Source organism: Oryza sativa, chromosome 1 (assembly GCF_034140825.1).
Source record: "Oryza sativa Japonica Group chromosome 1, ASM3414082v1".
Taxonomy (NCBI): domain Eukaryota; kingdom Viridiplantae; phylum Streptophyta; class Magnoliopsida; order Poales; family Poaceae; genus Oryza; species Oryza sativa.
Window position 1 is genome coordinate 25,401,693 of NC_089035.1, and position 15,749 is coordinate 25,417,441.

Below are 15,749 nucleotides of genomic sequence, written 5' to 3' on the forward strand. Positions count from 1 at the left end.
CATGGCAATTTTAGTATGGGACTCAAATATGAGACCAAATGCTATCAACGAGATTATAATTTTTCTTAAAGAAAAAAACATATGTTAGTTGCAAAAAGGGCATCAGTCTTACAAAGTTACCTCATCCATTCCAAATTATAGGGCGTTCTCTTTTTAAAGTAAATCAAACTTGATAACTTTTAACTATTTATCATACTAACCATATACATGCTAAGTATTATGCATGTTATATTACTAGATATATATTTTAAAGTACTTTCATGTGATGCTAATTTCATATTTATTAGGAACATAAGTTGGAATAAATTAATGGTCAAATTATATCATTGAAGACCGTATAAAAAATATAGAGCTTATAATTTCAAATGGAGGGAGTATAATCTAACAAAGAAGCCCAGTATCAAACAGTTATTAGGCACAATGAGATAACAGGAACTTAGAGGAAAAACAAACTCAAGCTAATGCATCAAAGATGTATAACAATGCACGACTGAAAGTGACGTGAACTTGGTACAAAGGCAGTAAACATTTTCTTTTGTTTAGTTGTTGCATCATCCTTAATGTCCAAACAAATGGCCAAAACGAAAGAACGGTGATATTTTATACTTGGACGGCATGTCAACACATGGGCATCTGACACTGGAACAAATAGTTTCACAGGTGATCTGGTACTAATCTAATTAATGTTAGGTAGGTTAAAATATAATACCAGCGAAGAAGATATGCTACAAATAGCAGTAACTGCAGCATATTCATCCTAGTTCCAAACTTGAATAAAGACAGATGCAACGTACTCAAGAAAGACAAATGGACAAAACACCTTGAACCTACTCTGGCTTTTCTTGTAAAACCAGGTGGCATGCCTTTTTGTTTTTGTTTTGTGGATGGATGAAGGAATACAGCTATTAAGAGTAATGAATAAAATTGAATTGACCTGGTCACGAATCGTGATATTCCTACAAAGACATGGCCAACAAAAGGAGCAACATAGCTTGCAGACAAAACTACGATGGTACACCATGGATCAGCTGATTAAAAAAAATATCTGACAATTGGCCATTGTTAAGCAACAGGCTCCAAAACTTCAGTAACACAACCTTGGAAAAGTGTGTCATATCTCAAGCTCCTCGTGACATCAAAGAAATGAGCTACAGCTTCTTCTGGTGTTTTTACAAGAACACCATGGCCCAAGTTTAGTATATGACCTTTTGGACCAGCTGATTTGACAACCCTGCAGAGCAGAAGATTGGGTGAAGAACCATTAGCAGCCTCCAGTGCTGGTTCCAGAAATGTATTTGGAATGTAATGAATGAGTAGAAGGTTCAGTCCATCAACAGATACAACTCCTACTAGACCACAAACAAATATCAAGGGCTTAACAGTGAGCATAGCTGTATTTATACATGTTTCACATTTATACCACAGTATAAAAAAGCATGAGATTTGAAATTGTGAAATAACTATATGGTTGGTACACCTAATCCATCCAAAATATTTAATCATAACTGAGATCTGTAACTATATGGTTGGAACTATATGGCTGCTATTTAATCATATATCTGAGATCTGTGGTTGGATCCTTACCACCAAATCCATCCTAAATATTTAATTTGTACATTAATTCTCTTTCTTGATTAAGTCATACTATCCAGCACACCTTGACACCACCCACCTGACACCCAGTGATGCCACCCACACACTGAGCGAAACCAACCTCAACACCTCCTCACCCCTCCTGGTGCCCATATCCACATCCTACACCTCCCCCTCTAGTGTATTTTCGTTTTGCTTTATTTTCTTGGCTGTGCGTTCCGTGCGCAAGCTGACTAGTAATAATAAAAATGCATGGTGTTCATCTATTACTTGTTCTATAATCAAGAGTTTAAGACATTCAAGGGTAAATGCTGCAAAAAAAAAATCATTCGTAAACCACAAAACACAGATCATAAACGAATTCACTTGCGCAAACTGTACATATATGAACCAAGTTAATCAAAGATGGCAGCACTAGAAGATGAATGATATGAGTGCCATAATCACATGATACAAAAACACAGTGTGGACAATTTGGAGACCTCACTGATGAAGCATTCTCAAATGTAAGTATTAGAAACTTAAATGAACAGAAAATGAAAATGCACAATGAAGTTTTAACTAACCTATGAATTTCATCGGTCAGTACTGGTAATGGAGAAAATAGAAATGCTGGGTCAACATTCCCCTGTACACTAATTTTGTTACCAAGGCGTCTCCTTCCATCTGCCATATCCACTGTCCAGTCAAGACCAATAACATCGACTCCTGTGTCCGTCATTCGCTCAAGCAAGCCTCCATTTCCATTTATATAGAGAACAAGTGGTACATTGGGGCATTCAATCTTAATCTTATTCACAATCTGCCAATGAAATGGTTCCATGAAATTCAAAGAACAGAATGAACAACAAAATTCAAACTCACACAAACTTTACAAACTGGAATGTTTTGGAGGGCAAGATGCCAAGATCAATGGGAAACTAAGTCAATATGCAGTCTTGCAGATCAGCTAAACTATAGTGAAACATTGCATTCAAATGCATGTATATGACAACGTGAAGCTAGCATTAGCATTTTACATTTGTTTCTGATTGCTTACAACGGATTGGTTCTTTATGCACTCCTTGTTTATTTATGTGTTTCTTCACAGGTTATGTAGTAACTTGCAACCATAACCATACCAAGCTCGAATGCGCTGCCAGAAGTTGTGTGGAATCCAATCAATTGATAAAGTATTTGTTTAAATACATAGAGGCATATTTCTCAACATTTTAAAGAACTTCAGAAATTTTAGGGGGTATGCTCATTGATGCAGTACTATACATTGTAGATCCAACCTGATTAACCTTAGAGCAGCCACCCATCATGAAATTAGTCATAAGGATTAAGGAAGCAAACAGGACCGAGAAAAGTAAAAGTAAGCTACCTGCTTGATATATGGTTTTGACCACTGCTCCCACACATGAGGTGGAAGTTGTCCACCCCATGAATCAAATATTTGTATACATTGAGCCCCAGAGTTTACTTGGTAAATAATGTATTCAGATATGGCGTCTGCAAGGTGAGACAAAAGTCCCCTTAACACATTTGGTGCTGTGTGGCACATGCTCTTTATATTTGTGTAAGTGTTGGTCATCCCCCCTTCAACAACATAAGTTGCAATTGTCCATGGGGCCCCCACAAATCCTAGCAAAGCAGCTTGTCCATCAATCTAGAGGGTAGAGGAGAAAGTGAGATGTATAAGAACCAAAATAATACTGGATCAAATTGCATAGGAAAACTGAATTTAATCCAATACACTCTCACAGAATGATACTTATACATTGTTGATGTTCCCAAACAGTTATGAAATTGGAGAAAAATATACAAGTAGAGCAGACACCAGTAACCAAATTACCAATGTTTGGTCACAACCTGGTCTAACCTGGTCTGCAACTCACTGGTTGCTGGAAGGATTTAAGTGAATCACACAATATCATGAATCCCAAAAATTTAAAACAACTATTATCACAAACATTCAAATCAAGCATAGTAAAGGAGCAGACTCTGGAAATAAGCATGTGATCGATGTTTAGAAGAGACGGTGCAGCAATGATAGGTCCACAAAAATGTCAAGACTTCCTTAACTTGCTTAGTGTTTATGAAAGCCAAATTTTCCTGATATTTAATTTTAGTCAGTTGTCAGGAACGGCAGAAGAATTACTCGACTCTACTAATGAACACCGGGTAATTCCACTACCGTTTTGTTTTGCAGATGCTACACAGCGGGCTTGATAATAATTATGCACTATTGATTCCAAATCACCTTAGTCTATAAACATGACACGCTGCCAGCAAATACGCATACTATATTTCAGCACCACTTGCACCAACATTAACAAAATTGTATTTATATAAGTAGGTGAGTTTAGTGGCGACAATACAACGCCACTAGCCTAACGAAGTAGCTTTCGTGAATCAGCTAACTACGCCAGCATAGAACTAGAATGTAAAAAAACCTCTATCCCCTATTAGCATTTTCATAAAAATAATGCTGAACCAAATTTTACTTGAATCCTGTAAAGGCCAACACAGCTTGTCGTTTTACTTTCACAATAACTGCCAGCTCATATAACTAGATTTACATTGTACCAATTCATCATGAGCCCCCAAACCGAGTTTCATACAACAAATTTTAACAGAAAGGGGGTTTTCCATACCACAAAAATGGCTGCGCATTACCTCAGTGCGTAGAATCTTGAGCGACTCACCGACGAACCGGAGCTTCTCGAAGTCAATGGGGGTGAGCTCCCTCACCTGCTCCTCGGACCTCACGGGAGACTGGATCACAGGCCCCTTGGAGTCGGAGATATCGAATGGCACCCCAATGGCCGGCAGCGGCGTGAGTATGTCCGAGAACAGGATGACGCCGTCGGGCGCGAAGGCGCGCCACGGTTGCAGCGTGATCTCGACGATGAGTTCGGTCGTCTCGGACCGCTCCCGGAACGAGGGGTGGCGCTTGGCGAGCGCCTGGTACTCCGCCATGTACCGCCCGGCCTGCCGCATCATCCACGCCGGCGGCCGCGGCAGCCCGTCCTCGCCCCTCGCCGCCCGCACCAGCAGCGGCTCCTCTGGACATGCGGGAGGCCCAGATGCAGGTCAGATTAGGGCGAAAATGGAGGAAAACTGGAGGAGAGAGAGAGTAGTAACAGCAGGGCGGTTGGTTTTACCAGTGGAGGAGGCGGTTGCGAGGGACGCGGAGATGGCGGGAAGGCCGCTGCGCCGGCGGTGGGTGGTGCAGGAGGAGGAGGAGGCCGGCGCCGCGGCGAGGAAGGCGGCGGTGGCCGTCGCGGAGATCATGGCGGTGGCGGCGACTTCGCGGCGTGGGCTTAGGTGGCTGTTTTGCTTATCTAATCCTGCTTGGGGTCGGGAGTTTGGGTTTGGGTGGAGAAGGAGCAACTGCTGGTGCGGATTCCGCCTCCGCGCCCTCGTGGCCTCGTGGGCCAACGGGGAAGGACCTGGCATGCCACCGTGGCTAGTACGAAGAGAAAAAAAAACTCATTTCAAGCCTTTATTTATTTTGTATTACAAACATTTCGAATAAGGTCCCTTTTTACATTGGCCCTAATCCATTTTGTTGCCAAAATTTGACCCTTTTTTGGACTTTTATTACGTGGCATTGGACACCCACAACTCTAGCAACATACTCCATGTGTTGCTCTTATATGTGGAAACTTTTTGTAAACTAGTACTTCATCCATCACAATTTATTCATCACATAAGATTTTAGAGATATTCTCAAAAAAATTATTATTTTAACAAAATACCTTATGTTTATTTATAAATGTGCATCGTGGAATACCATGCATGCGTGCAACTATATGCGTGTAGCCAATCAATATTAACTTGAATTGGTTCAACTCATGCAACATGTAGCGCCCGTTCCGTCATGGCGCCTAGCGGGAAAACTATCTCTTAAAAACCCTATTTGCGAAAGCTGTTTCTTTGCTTGTGATCTAGTGTCCGTGCCATCTCAGATCTCAAATCCCCGATCTATCGTCGAATTCAATCCCGAATCCAAATCCTTCCAAATCAATCCCTCCGCAAAAGTCTATTTCGCCTCCCTCGGGTTCGATGGGCCGAATCCCTCTCGGCCCATCTCCCATCTCCTCTCTCTATCTCCCTCTCTCTCTCCGCTCGCGCGGGCGTGCGCGTGAGCCGCGCCGAGCGCCTCCTCCCTCCCCTCGCTCCCCCCTCCCCGCCTCCATCCCTGGCGAGCACCCCGCCCGCGAAATCGGCCCCCGCGCGCCGTTGTTCGCGCGCGCGCCCGCGTGGTCGCCGCCCGTGCCACGCCTACGCCGTCTGCGTCATCCGGCCCCGCAGCCCTGCCGCGCCTGCCCGCGCCTGTCGCCCGTGTCGCCGCTTCGCTCCACACCGCCCCCGCCGTCATCGCCGTCGTCATCGCCCGGCCCCCGCCACTCCACGCGCTAGCCTCCAAGGGACGGAGGCAGAGCTCCTTCTCCCTCTGCCGCGTCGCCCCCGCTCCCCTCCTCCTTTTCTCAAAGAGGCAACGGGCAAGCCCCCTTTCTCTCCCTCCTTTTCCCTTTTTTCCTCCCGCCGGCGTCATCCTCCCTCCGCCCTGTCGCCGATTTGGCCGCTAGCCGGAGCGCCAGCTCGCTGGCTTGACCGTCCAAAGTCGGTTCCCCTCTCCCAAACCGACATTGCCATCCTATAAAGCCCAGGCGCCCTCCCTCTCTTCTCCTCTCGTTGTCCCATCGCCTCCACTCCATTGTCGCCGCCTCCCGTGCTCTGTTCGCCGTCACCGTTTGTCGTCGCGCGTGTCGGAGGAGCCGACACGAGCGAGGACGCGGAAGGGGACTCCGGGCGCGCCCTCTTCTTCCTCTTCCTTGGCCCGAGGCCGAAACGATCACGTTTCGCGCCGTCGGCTCTCGTCACTGCGCCCGCCCGCACGGTAGTGCATCCCTCCGTTCTCCCTCCTCGTTCCATCTCCTCCCCTTAGACTCGGGTAGTAGCACGAGTAGCCTCTTCGTAGCTAGCCAGCGCCGCCCCGACCTTTGCCGTCGCTCGCCGTGTGCTCGCCGCTGTCGCCGCCCGAGCTCGGAAACGCCTCTCGTCGCCGGCCTTCCTCGATGCGTTTCCTCCTAATCCGGCGCAAGGGACGGATTCCCGTAGCCGCGTAGATGCTCTCGCCGCCGGGAATCGGCCCCTCGTGACCTCGTCGCCGTTTTCCCCTTTTCTCTCCGCTGGTGGCCGCCGCCGCAATCCGCCGCCGTCGAGCTCCCTCCAGCGAATCCGAGCCGTTGGCTCGACTCCCCTCGTCCCGCGCAACTTCCCGGTGTGCTCTCTTTCGCCTAGATCGCCGTGTTTCGCTCCGCCGCTCGCCACCGCCGTCCGCCGTCCGTTCCGGCCGGCGTCTTCTTCAACCTCCCGCCGGCCCGCGTTGCTGCCACGTAGGCGCCAGCTCGGCCAAGACCGGGTCGAGCCGACCCCGGTCAGCCGCTCCCTCCGGCCCCGCTCGCGGGCGCGGTCCACCGCGAGCCGTGAGGCTGCGCGTGGGCCCGCCGCATCCGCGTCCACCGCGAACCACGCGCATGCACCGCGCCCCGCTCCACACCCTAGCGCCGCGCCACGTGCTCCCTCCGCACGGTGAGCCGAGCCGCTGGCAAGCGGGTCCCACCCGGGACCACGCGAGATGGACTCGGTCCACCGGCGCCCTCTCTCTCCCCTCCCCGCGCCCTATTGGGCCGTGTCCTCTTGGGCCGGCCGGCCCATTTAGCTCGGCCGAGCCGCCCCTTTTCTCTCGGGCCGCGCCCTAGCCGCCCGAGGGAAGTCTACTTCCCCTCCATCTTCCTTTTCTTTTCCAAAAGGGTTTAATTAAATCCTTTTTCCTTTAGACCAAAAATCTAATAATCTTAGAAATTCAATATCTTCCCAACCGTAAGTCCGTTTGACTCTGTTCAACTTCCAAAATTCCTCGAATCTCGAGATCTATCTAATGGCACGCTGAGAGGTCATTAATAGGGCCTTATTTTCGCCGTTTGTTGAGTTGTCCCGTTTCGCGTGTAGTTTCGGAGCCCGAAGACCCGCAGTGCGAGGATTTCGAGGATCAAGCTCAAGATCTCGAGCAAGGCAAGCCACCTTTGAACATCTTGAGCCTATAATTGAACTTAATTATGTTGCTTGAAAAATATTATGCATTGATAGGATCACACTTAATCTGCTTGTCCCGTCTGCAAGGCAGATTGGCGGACCTACCTATTTTGTTGCATTGATCCTTCCTCTGTTAATTGCTATATCATGTTCCCTTGTAACCACATAGTCGTGCCTCGGTAATCGTGCACTCTGCACGAGTATCGACGGTCGCCTTCAAACTTAAAATCTGAAAAACATATTGGGTAAAACTTGGGTTTTACAAAAGACTTGGAAAACCCGACACCTGGGTCGGTGCTTGCGAACTAAATGAATTTCCAAAACCGCGGACCGGGGAACGTACCGGGTGTACGGTTTCCCGCTCTTGCACTTAAGGATCGTTTCCTTGGAATTTCATCCGAACATAAGACAAGTACGACCACATGGGTGGAATGGGACACCCCTGGCTGAGTAACTAGCTTATCAGGGGAGCCTTGATGCCGAGAGACATGTGGATTCACCGGGGTGGTGTCGGGGAGGACCCCCGGGCTTCCTGGCACAGTATGGTCTGGGACCTAACCTGTTGTTGGTCTGGGACCCCTCTCGTCGGCATATGGTAAACCTGTGTCGGCTTTCGAAAATGCCTTGTCATGAAAGCTTGGAGGTCTCCCGACGTGGCTGATCCCCACGGGCTGGGTGATCCAGGTTAGTAATGTCGTGTGGGTAAAGTGTACCCCCCTCTGCAGAGGTTAACAAACTATTCGAATAGCCGTACCCACGGTCATGGGCGGATGTGAGGTGATTCCTAGCGTAGTTTTGTTTTACTACTGCTTGTGAAATTGCTGTTGTGGAAAGGGGATCGATGTTTGGAAAATCTGCAGCTGATGGGATCAGCTAGGCTCGGGTGGCCGTTTGAAAGTTGTAGGCCCGGGTGGCCGTTTGAAAGTTGTTGGCCGGGTGCCAATCTTGAACAATTCAAAAGACTGATACATTGCACATACTCCGACCGGACGAGACGCACTGTCTCATCCGTGTCGTTTGAGAAGCACTCACTTAGTTGATTTCAGAAAAGAGTTCAAATAAAATCAATTGCAAAAACAACAGCCTTTCCTTGAAGCCTGCATTAAACACTTATTTCTCATGGCTTGCTGAGTACTCCCGTACTCACCCTTGCTCTATATAAATAATCCCCCCCAGTTGCTGGAGAAGATGAAGCGGATCCCGCTGACGAGGAGTTCTTCCAGGAGCAAGCCGGCTACGATGAGTTTTAGGGTTTCGGCCTAGTTCCCAAGTCGCGCCTGTGATGTTTGGTCCAAGTCTTGGCTTCCGCTTCCCTTTTGTAATGCAGTTGTGAGCTCGGGATCTGTCCGCAGCCCAACATGACTGTACTCCTACTCTATAATAAAGAGACCTCTGTTGCTGTGATATTCTGTCTTCCTGTGATACCAGCACTGTTTCCTGGGACTGGTATCGATTAACAGGTTAATTTGGAGCGTCACGGGCTAGTCTCGCTCGGGGCTAGTTCAGGGCGTGACACAACATTTAAAGTGTAAGTTATTTTTTATTGGAACGAAACAATAGAGAACCGCCTTAAATCAATTTCAAAATGATGAATGTTTGGTGTCCTTTCGTTGCTCTTTGTTTATGGAATGATCAAAATGGGATGGATGGGACTATTTGAGATGGCCAAAAAAATATATAAAAGGTTTTTTTATAGACAATATGGCTCACCAAAAAAACCTTCAAAATGATTATTTTCTTGTTTTAGTTCAATTCAATTCTTCCATGAACAAAAGAAAGAGGAATCCAAATTACTCATGAAGCATCAAGGTTAACTAAGCTCTGGGGAGCTTTGGTGCTTTAGATTTTTTTTCCCAAGAGAAAAACTACTGTCAAACATTTGACATGCTCAAAAGTTTCAAGGATGGGATTAAACTTGTGTTAGTGGAAATTACTAAACACATGTAATTGGAAGGTGAAAAACAAGAAACTGTTCAATTATTGAAGATTTGTGAAACTTGTCCGATTTTTTTTAATAAAACGAATGACCGAACATATGTCAAAAATGTTAACTGTCTTATATAAAAAAATATAGTTTATATAAAAAAATGAAGACAGTATAAAGGAGTATAACACAGATAATGTTTCGGATGAAATCGGTTATATTAAAACCTACTGGGAATTGGCGAGCTGAGAGCGATTCGGAGCGGCGTGTTCGTACGCAGAGGCATCCACGTCGCCCGCGAGCGCTGGGAGGCGGGCGGAATCCGCGCCCTCTCGTGCGTCCGCGCCGTGCAGCTCCCAGCCGTTCGATTCGTCGCAGCGACGGCTAAGATCGATCATCGTCAAGAGTGTGGTGGCAATTTTTCAAAAAAAAAACCCTCCGTTGCATTGTTAATGTGTTTAGAACCCAAGAAATACGGTGCGACGTTGTGGTCTTTTACGTATAAGCCCTCCATAACCAAGAAAATCTTACATGAAGAAGAGAGAAATCTAAAAATAGGACCGCGCTCTGAAAAACGAGCATCAAAGGGCTTTTTTGAAAAACAATATATACCTATACCCCTTCCCCCAAAACCCTAGAATCATTGCTTTCCTTCCCCTCTCCGCCCCATTGACGCCCCGCGCCGCCGCTTCATTCTCCAGCACCAATCCTCGCCCCTGTCGGCATCGAAAACGGAGGGAAGTGCGCGTGCTGATGTTTAATCATGCGATGCCAATGATGTAAGCGCCCGACACTGCCGCGCCCTGCTGCCCGTCCTCCATTACCTCTCTCTCTCTCTCCTTGCCGTTGGTTCCTCTGAGCTCAAGCTCGATGGTGAGAGGCCGTCTCCGTCCGTCGGCGACGAGTCAGTCTATCTGGCTTTCAATCGGGTTAGGTCTTCGTCCTCTGCATCACCTCGTCGTCGATTTACCTGTCTCCACAATCCAAGCCCATTCTGCCTTCAGATCTGGTGACGGCTGCCTTGCAGTAGCCGGATTTGGCGAGCTCGGGGGGAGGGGGAGGAGCCCACGACGATGGTGGAGCTGAAGCGGATGACAGCCACCGTGGTGGTGTAGACTGATTGGCCCAGGAGGCGGACGCCTCGAGCTTGCGAGAAGATGGCGTCGGCACGGTGTTCTCCAAGGTGGGGGTCCCCCTCGCGCCTTTCTCTCGCCTGCTTTAGACAATCACGAGCCGCCTCGCATCGCCTACCGCCGCCGCTGCATCCTCCGTCCTCCCCTCGCTGCTTCATCTGGTGCCGCCTCCCATAATCCAGAGGAGGGCTCCATATGGTGGTGCAGCGCTTGATCCGGAGCAGCTCTGATGTTGGACACGATGGCAAGCCAAGGGATTTTACCACCAGCATCTCCTGGCCACCCTCATCACCCCCCTGCTGCCTCCTCTACCATCTCCTGCTTTGAATCAGGTTTGTCCAAATCTTTTGCTTGCTCCTTATATTCCATCGATCTGTTTCTCTATTCTTAATTGGACTATATCCATTAGGAAAAAAAGTTGTATTAGCTTATTGCTAATCTTCTACAAGTAGAATAATATAGGTTGGTTTCCCTTGCTCTAGAATGATCTAGCATCTGCTGTTATGCATGCTTGGGGTACTGCATTTTAATAGTTGGCTGAAAGCCTTTATCTAGCTTTGCAGTGTAATGTTTACATTTTCCTTTGATCAATTTCAGATTTTTTTTAAAGGAAACAATACACGGTGTACTCAATCTCTGAATGATGAGGTCAGTGACAAGGTACCATGTCTATTGATAAATTTGTGCCACAGTTTCAGATTTCATACCGAACTGTGTCGATAAACCTGTAAACTCCTCACCATCAAAAAATATTGTAAAGATAGGGGACTAAAACATATGCAAAATAGTTAATATGGACTTATATTTTTCAGCCGCCTAAGATTTTCTGAGTACACCAATCATCCAACTGAATTTTGAATTTACTCTAAGTACCAGATGTGCAGGGTGTTCATTACACTTAAGATTGACACTTACCATTTATTTTGTATGCATGCATGTTTTATTTTTGGTCATGAGCTCAGAGAATCGATCATTCCTTTTCTGCATGGTCAACAAGGCCTTTAATTGCTAGCTTGCTGATGATAGTCTAGCAATTTGGTCCAGCACAAAAATGTTAAGTTTATGAGGAATCTGTTTATTTGGAAAGGAAAAATTGTTGTTAGTCATAGATGGAGGCTATAGCCCAAACTAATGTTTTTTTCTAAAGAAAAGATTTCTTTAATTTAGTAATATACTAGAAAATAGACGTGGCTTTGCCGCATAATGGACCAACCAGTATAAAATAATCCATCTGTTTCATATTGATCAACGTTTAACACAAATTAAAATTTTCAAATTGATCATCACCCCCTTCGTTAGACATGTAATATTATTGCATTTAAGCATCAAAATTGAGTTTGCGCATGAATGTAGGAATTTGAGGTAGTAAAGCTATCATTTCTTATATATGGGGCTCAGAAGGAGTTAAAGTGTGCGTGTTTCTTGATTTTTCCCTATCACATACTTACATTAAAATGAAATATAGGAAAGTTAATACTTTTTGTTGGTCTAGGTGAAAAAAGTTATATAATAATCAATATGGAATGTAGGGAGTCTGATACGTACACCTAATTTCTTTATTTATTTAATGCCTCAAATGATGAAACTTTACCCTTTTATTCATATATTAATTTAAAGCAGCAAGACATTGAATTCATGGACATAAGTTGGAAGTCGAATATATGCGCAAAAATTCCAAATTCCTATGAACCAAAGTAATGAAACGGCTTATTCCCATTTTATCTCTCCTCACAGTGGCGGAGCTAGAAAGATTTTTAACCCTAAGCAAACTTCACTTCTAGTAATTGTTGTATAAATTTCATCATCAATTCATTCAATAACATATAAATTTAGTGGAGTTTTTGTCGGTGAGCATGCGCGGCCACCTGGGCTAGCCAGGCGGTGGCTCCGCCCTTGCCTCTGTATGTCTATAAAAATCGAGAAAATCTATTATTTTAATAACACAATTCGAATGCATCTGTCTATAAATGTTATGCAATTCAAATGTTTTCTCAAAGGATTTTTTTCTTCTGTAAGAAAATACTGCATTAAGTTTTAATGCAGATATATAAGTTTTTGGTAGTAGCATTTTTTTATGGTGAGAAATAATGCATTACATTTTGAATGCACGTGTATACTACTGTGCATTCAAAATTTGCACGTGTATATTACTGTGCATTCAAATTTTAAGTTATTATTAAGAACATTTTTTCCTTGTGCAAAATGTACATAGAACACAATGCATCTATATATGATGCTGTAAAGATAAATGTATTCTGTGTTTTCTGGCAATGTCGTACATATATTTGCCTTTTGAGCAATTCATAAGTGTTGCAATTTAAATCTAAATTTAAACCCAAGCAACTAGTACTCATGGTACAACAATTTTCAAAAAGCGGGAGAACTCTGAAACAAAAGATACATTAAGAGCATATTTTGAAACGAAGTACACCATTTTTTTTGTTGAAGAAATCATTACTACGCAATACTCTGCAATTTGAATGTACTTTGGGAGATCATATTTTTTATTACATTTCTGAATGTTTGTATGCACTACTATGTTAAAATGATTTTTTTTGTGATATAAATGTATCTGAGAGTTCATTTGGTATCAGCATAATATATACTGTTCATGGAAATGTATTTCACTTCCACATTATCATTTTTTAACTTCTGTGAAAAGGGCGTATGGAAAATGTATATATGTGCACCTTGGCTCTACCAATTGGGTCATTGAGCATTTGTTTTTTAACATTATTTTAAATCATGCATCATGCACAAATACTTGTACTCCATTTTTGCACAGTGGTTTGTATACGCATGCACCGTGGTGCAGTTTAAATTTGAAATGGCCCCGTCCCAAAGACATGGGTCCCAAGCCTAACAATTGAATCTAATCGCACAGTTTCTGGAATTACATGCCACTCTACAACACTTTAACTGCTCATTGGTATAAACAAGCACGTATCTCAAAGCGGGCTAAATGGTCAGGATAACAGGTGCAACTGCAGTTGGGTGCTCATCGGCGTTTCCGTGTAGGAAATGGTGCGGGAGAGAGCAAGGTGACACGTGGCAGATTTTCACGAGAGGCGAAGCTTGATTTATATGACGCTACGTGGCCCAATCTCTGGTCCGGGTTAAAACCCTGAAATCGGTATTAAAGAAAGATATGTGCATACTTTGGAGGGTGACCATATTTTTTCCTCATAGTTCCTAGCAAATATATAGAATTGTCCTCTTTGTTTAAACTTAATTGAGAAGACATTATGACAATTTTCAAGTTAAAGCACTAGGGGCTTCCCATTTGGAGGTGTGAGTCCCCTTCACCTCTGTTTCTCCTTGACGCGATCTACACCTTTCTTTTTTTGGCTTCCAAATCTTCTATGGTCTTTGCTCTCCATCCTGATTTGTTGTATGCTTCTTCTGTGCAATGAAGCTAACAAAAAGTCCAAAGCAGAGCTTTGCTTCAGAGATTCTAAATTCAGTTATTTTAGCTATTGTAACATGTAATAGTCATTTGTTTATTGTGTTCTTGGCTCAACGTGCAGCTCTCCAATTATGTTCCCTTTTTCGTTACAACAATTCAGTTTAATGTGGACCCAGGTTCTAGAATGTTTTATGTATAATGTTTTTAGTTGAATAAATATCCATAATCCATATATGACTATGCATAATTTCCAGTGAAGAAAGTACTATTGATTGCTACTACAAATTAATAGTAGTGTCATGCTGTAGGTTTAGGATTCAAGGAATAATTGGATTGCGCTTTTGTAAGGTAACCAGAGTTAGATAGTAGTTATCTTCTTTCTGAAAATGATGGCAGTGCCAACATCCATTATTTCTAAACACACATTTCTATTCTTTCAGTTCACTCCCATGATACTGAAGGATCTGATTCTGATTGCAAACTAGACAATTCAAGGGTATACCCTTTGTTTTCTCCTTTAGAGAAGGAAACTCTGAAAGATTTTATTCACTATCGGAATAATAATAGTTGTTATTCTTTGTTACAATCCTTACAAAAATAACATGGTAGTTCTTACTTTATACACTCAACCTATTTGTAGGTATGTTTAGCTTGAGGATTTTTCATTTTCCAAAAAAATTACTATGCATTTTATATTGTGTTGTTGTAGGTTTGTAGAGGTAAAGTCGATGTTCTTTACAGAGTTTGCCCTACTTGCAAGGTGTGGCACATCTTTCTGGCCGATCTCTTACAAGTTATAGTTATGTGGCATAAGAAAGATGTATCAGTTTTTATGTATTTGGTCATTGGATTACGAATGATGTCTGGGAGATTTTATAATGATACAACATATGGAGTGCAGGTTTTATTTTTTAGATTCATCTCCAAAGAGACCTGCAAGATCTCCCTTTTGAGGTCATGAAGCTCCCCTTTCTTGCCTCCCTAGGCTTGGGGCCTCGACTCCCTCTCCATCGATGGAAAGCTACTGAGGCAGCCAGCCGACAGAAGACATAGAGTTGATCAAGAAACAACAGCACATGCATAACAAGTGATGATTGTTCTTAAAAAAAAAGACAAGTGATGATAGAAATCTAAGGATGTTTGGGCATATGCTATGCTGTATATGTATTATGTTATCGTTTCATTGGTTTTTACCTGTTTTTCTTTTAACTGAAGGTGGTTGGTATGTCAACTCCGCTGCTACCACAAAAGATAATCTTAGCATGACTATAAAACCCCGATAGAGCGCGCATCGCGTCGTAATGTCTAGTTTTGTAAATGGTAAGGGAGATTTTACCCTTAGCCGTCGCTGGCGGCAGCGTCCAACCGGACCACACCACAATACACTTGTCCGTGGCACACGGATTCGCTGTCCAAGAAAATATCCACGCCGAGTCGCTAGTCGTCACCACCCGCCGCGGCCCGCGAGCAGAGGAACAGCGAATCTCCATCGACAACCGCGACCGCACCCACCCACCAACTCCCCACTGACTCCGCAACCCCACCACCAACTCCCCACTGACTCCACGACCCCACCATACCCTGGAGGCCGGGACCACCCACG

At 44.5% G+C, this 15,749-nt stretch overlaps 1 protein-coding gene and 3 long non-coding RNA genes across 4 annotated transcripts; 3 read left to right on the plus strand and 1 right to left on the minus strand.

Moving 5' to 3' along the window:
* Positions 1-792: 792 nt before the first annotated feature.
* On the minus strand, positions 793-4,934 carry LOC4326635 (uroporphyrinogen decarboxylase 1, chloroplastic-like). Its single transcript, NM_001398042.1, has 5 exons — positions 4,743-4,934; positions 4,255-4,643; positions 2,960-3,244; positions 2,160-2,395; positions 793-1,231 (listed from the first exon to the last, which is right to left on the minus strand). Exons 1-5 carry the CDS (start codon positions 4,870-4,872, stop codon positions 1,063-1,065), a joined length of 1,209 nt encoding a protein of 402 aa, NP_001384971.1. The 5' UTR covers positions 4,873-4,934; the 3' UTR covers positions 793-1,062.
* Positions 4,935-10,252: 5,318 nt separating this feature from the next.
* On the plus strand, positions 10,253-10,807 carry LOC136356926 (uncharacterized). The gene is made up of 2 exons (XR_010741951.1): positions 10,253-10,536; positions 10,612-10,807. It is a non-coding gene; the product is annotated as an uncharacterized lncRNA (long non-coding RNA).
* On the plus strand, positions 10,804-11,560 carry LOC136356924 (uncharacterized). The gene is made up of 2 exons (XR_010741947.1): positions 10,804-11,072; positions 11,338-11,560. It is a non-coding gene; the product is annotated as an uncharacterized lncRNA (long non-coding RNA).
* A 3,148-nt stretch (positions 11,561-14,708) lies between these two features.
* On the plus strand, positions 14,709-15,293 carry LOC136356928 (uncharacterized). Its single transcript, XR_010741952.1, has 2 exons — positions 14,709-14,906; positions 15,048-15,293. It is a non-coding gene; the product is annotated as an uncharacterized lncRNA (long non-coding RNA).
* The last annotated feature ends 456 nt before the right edge of the window (positions 15,294-15,749 follow it).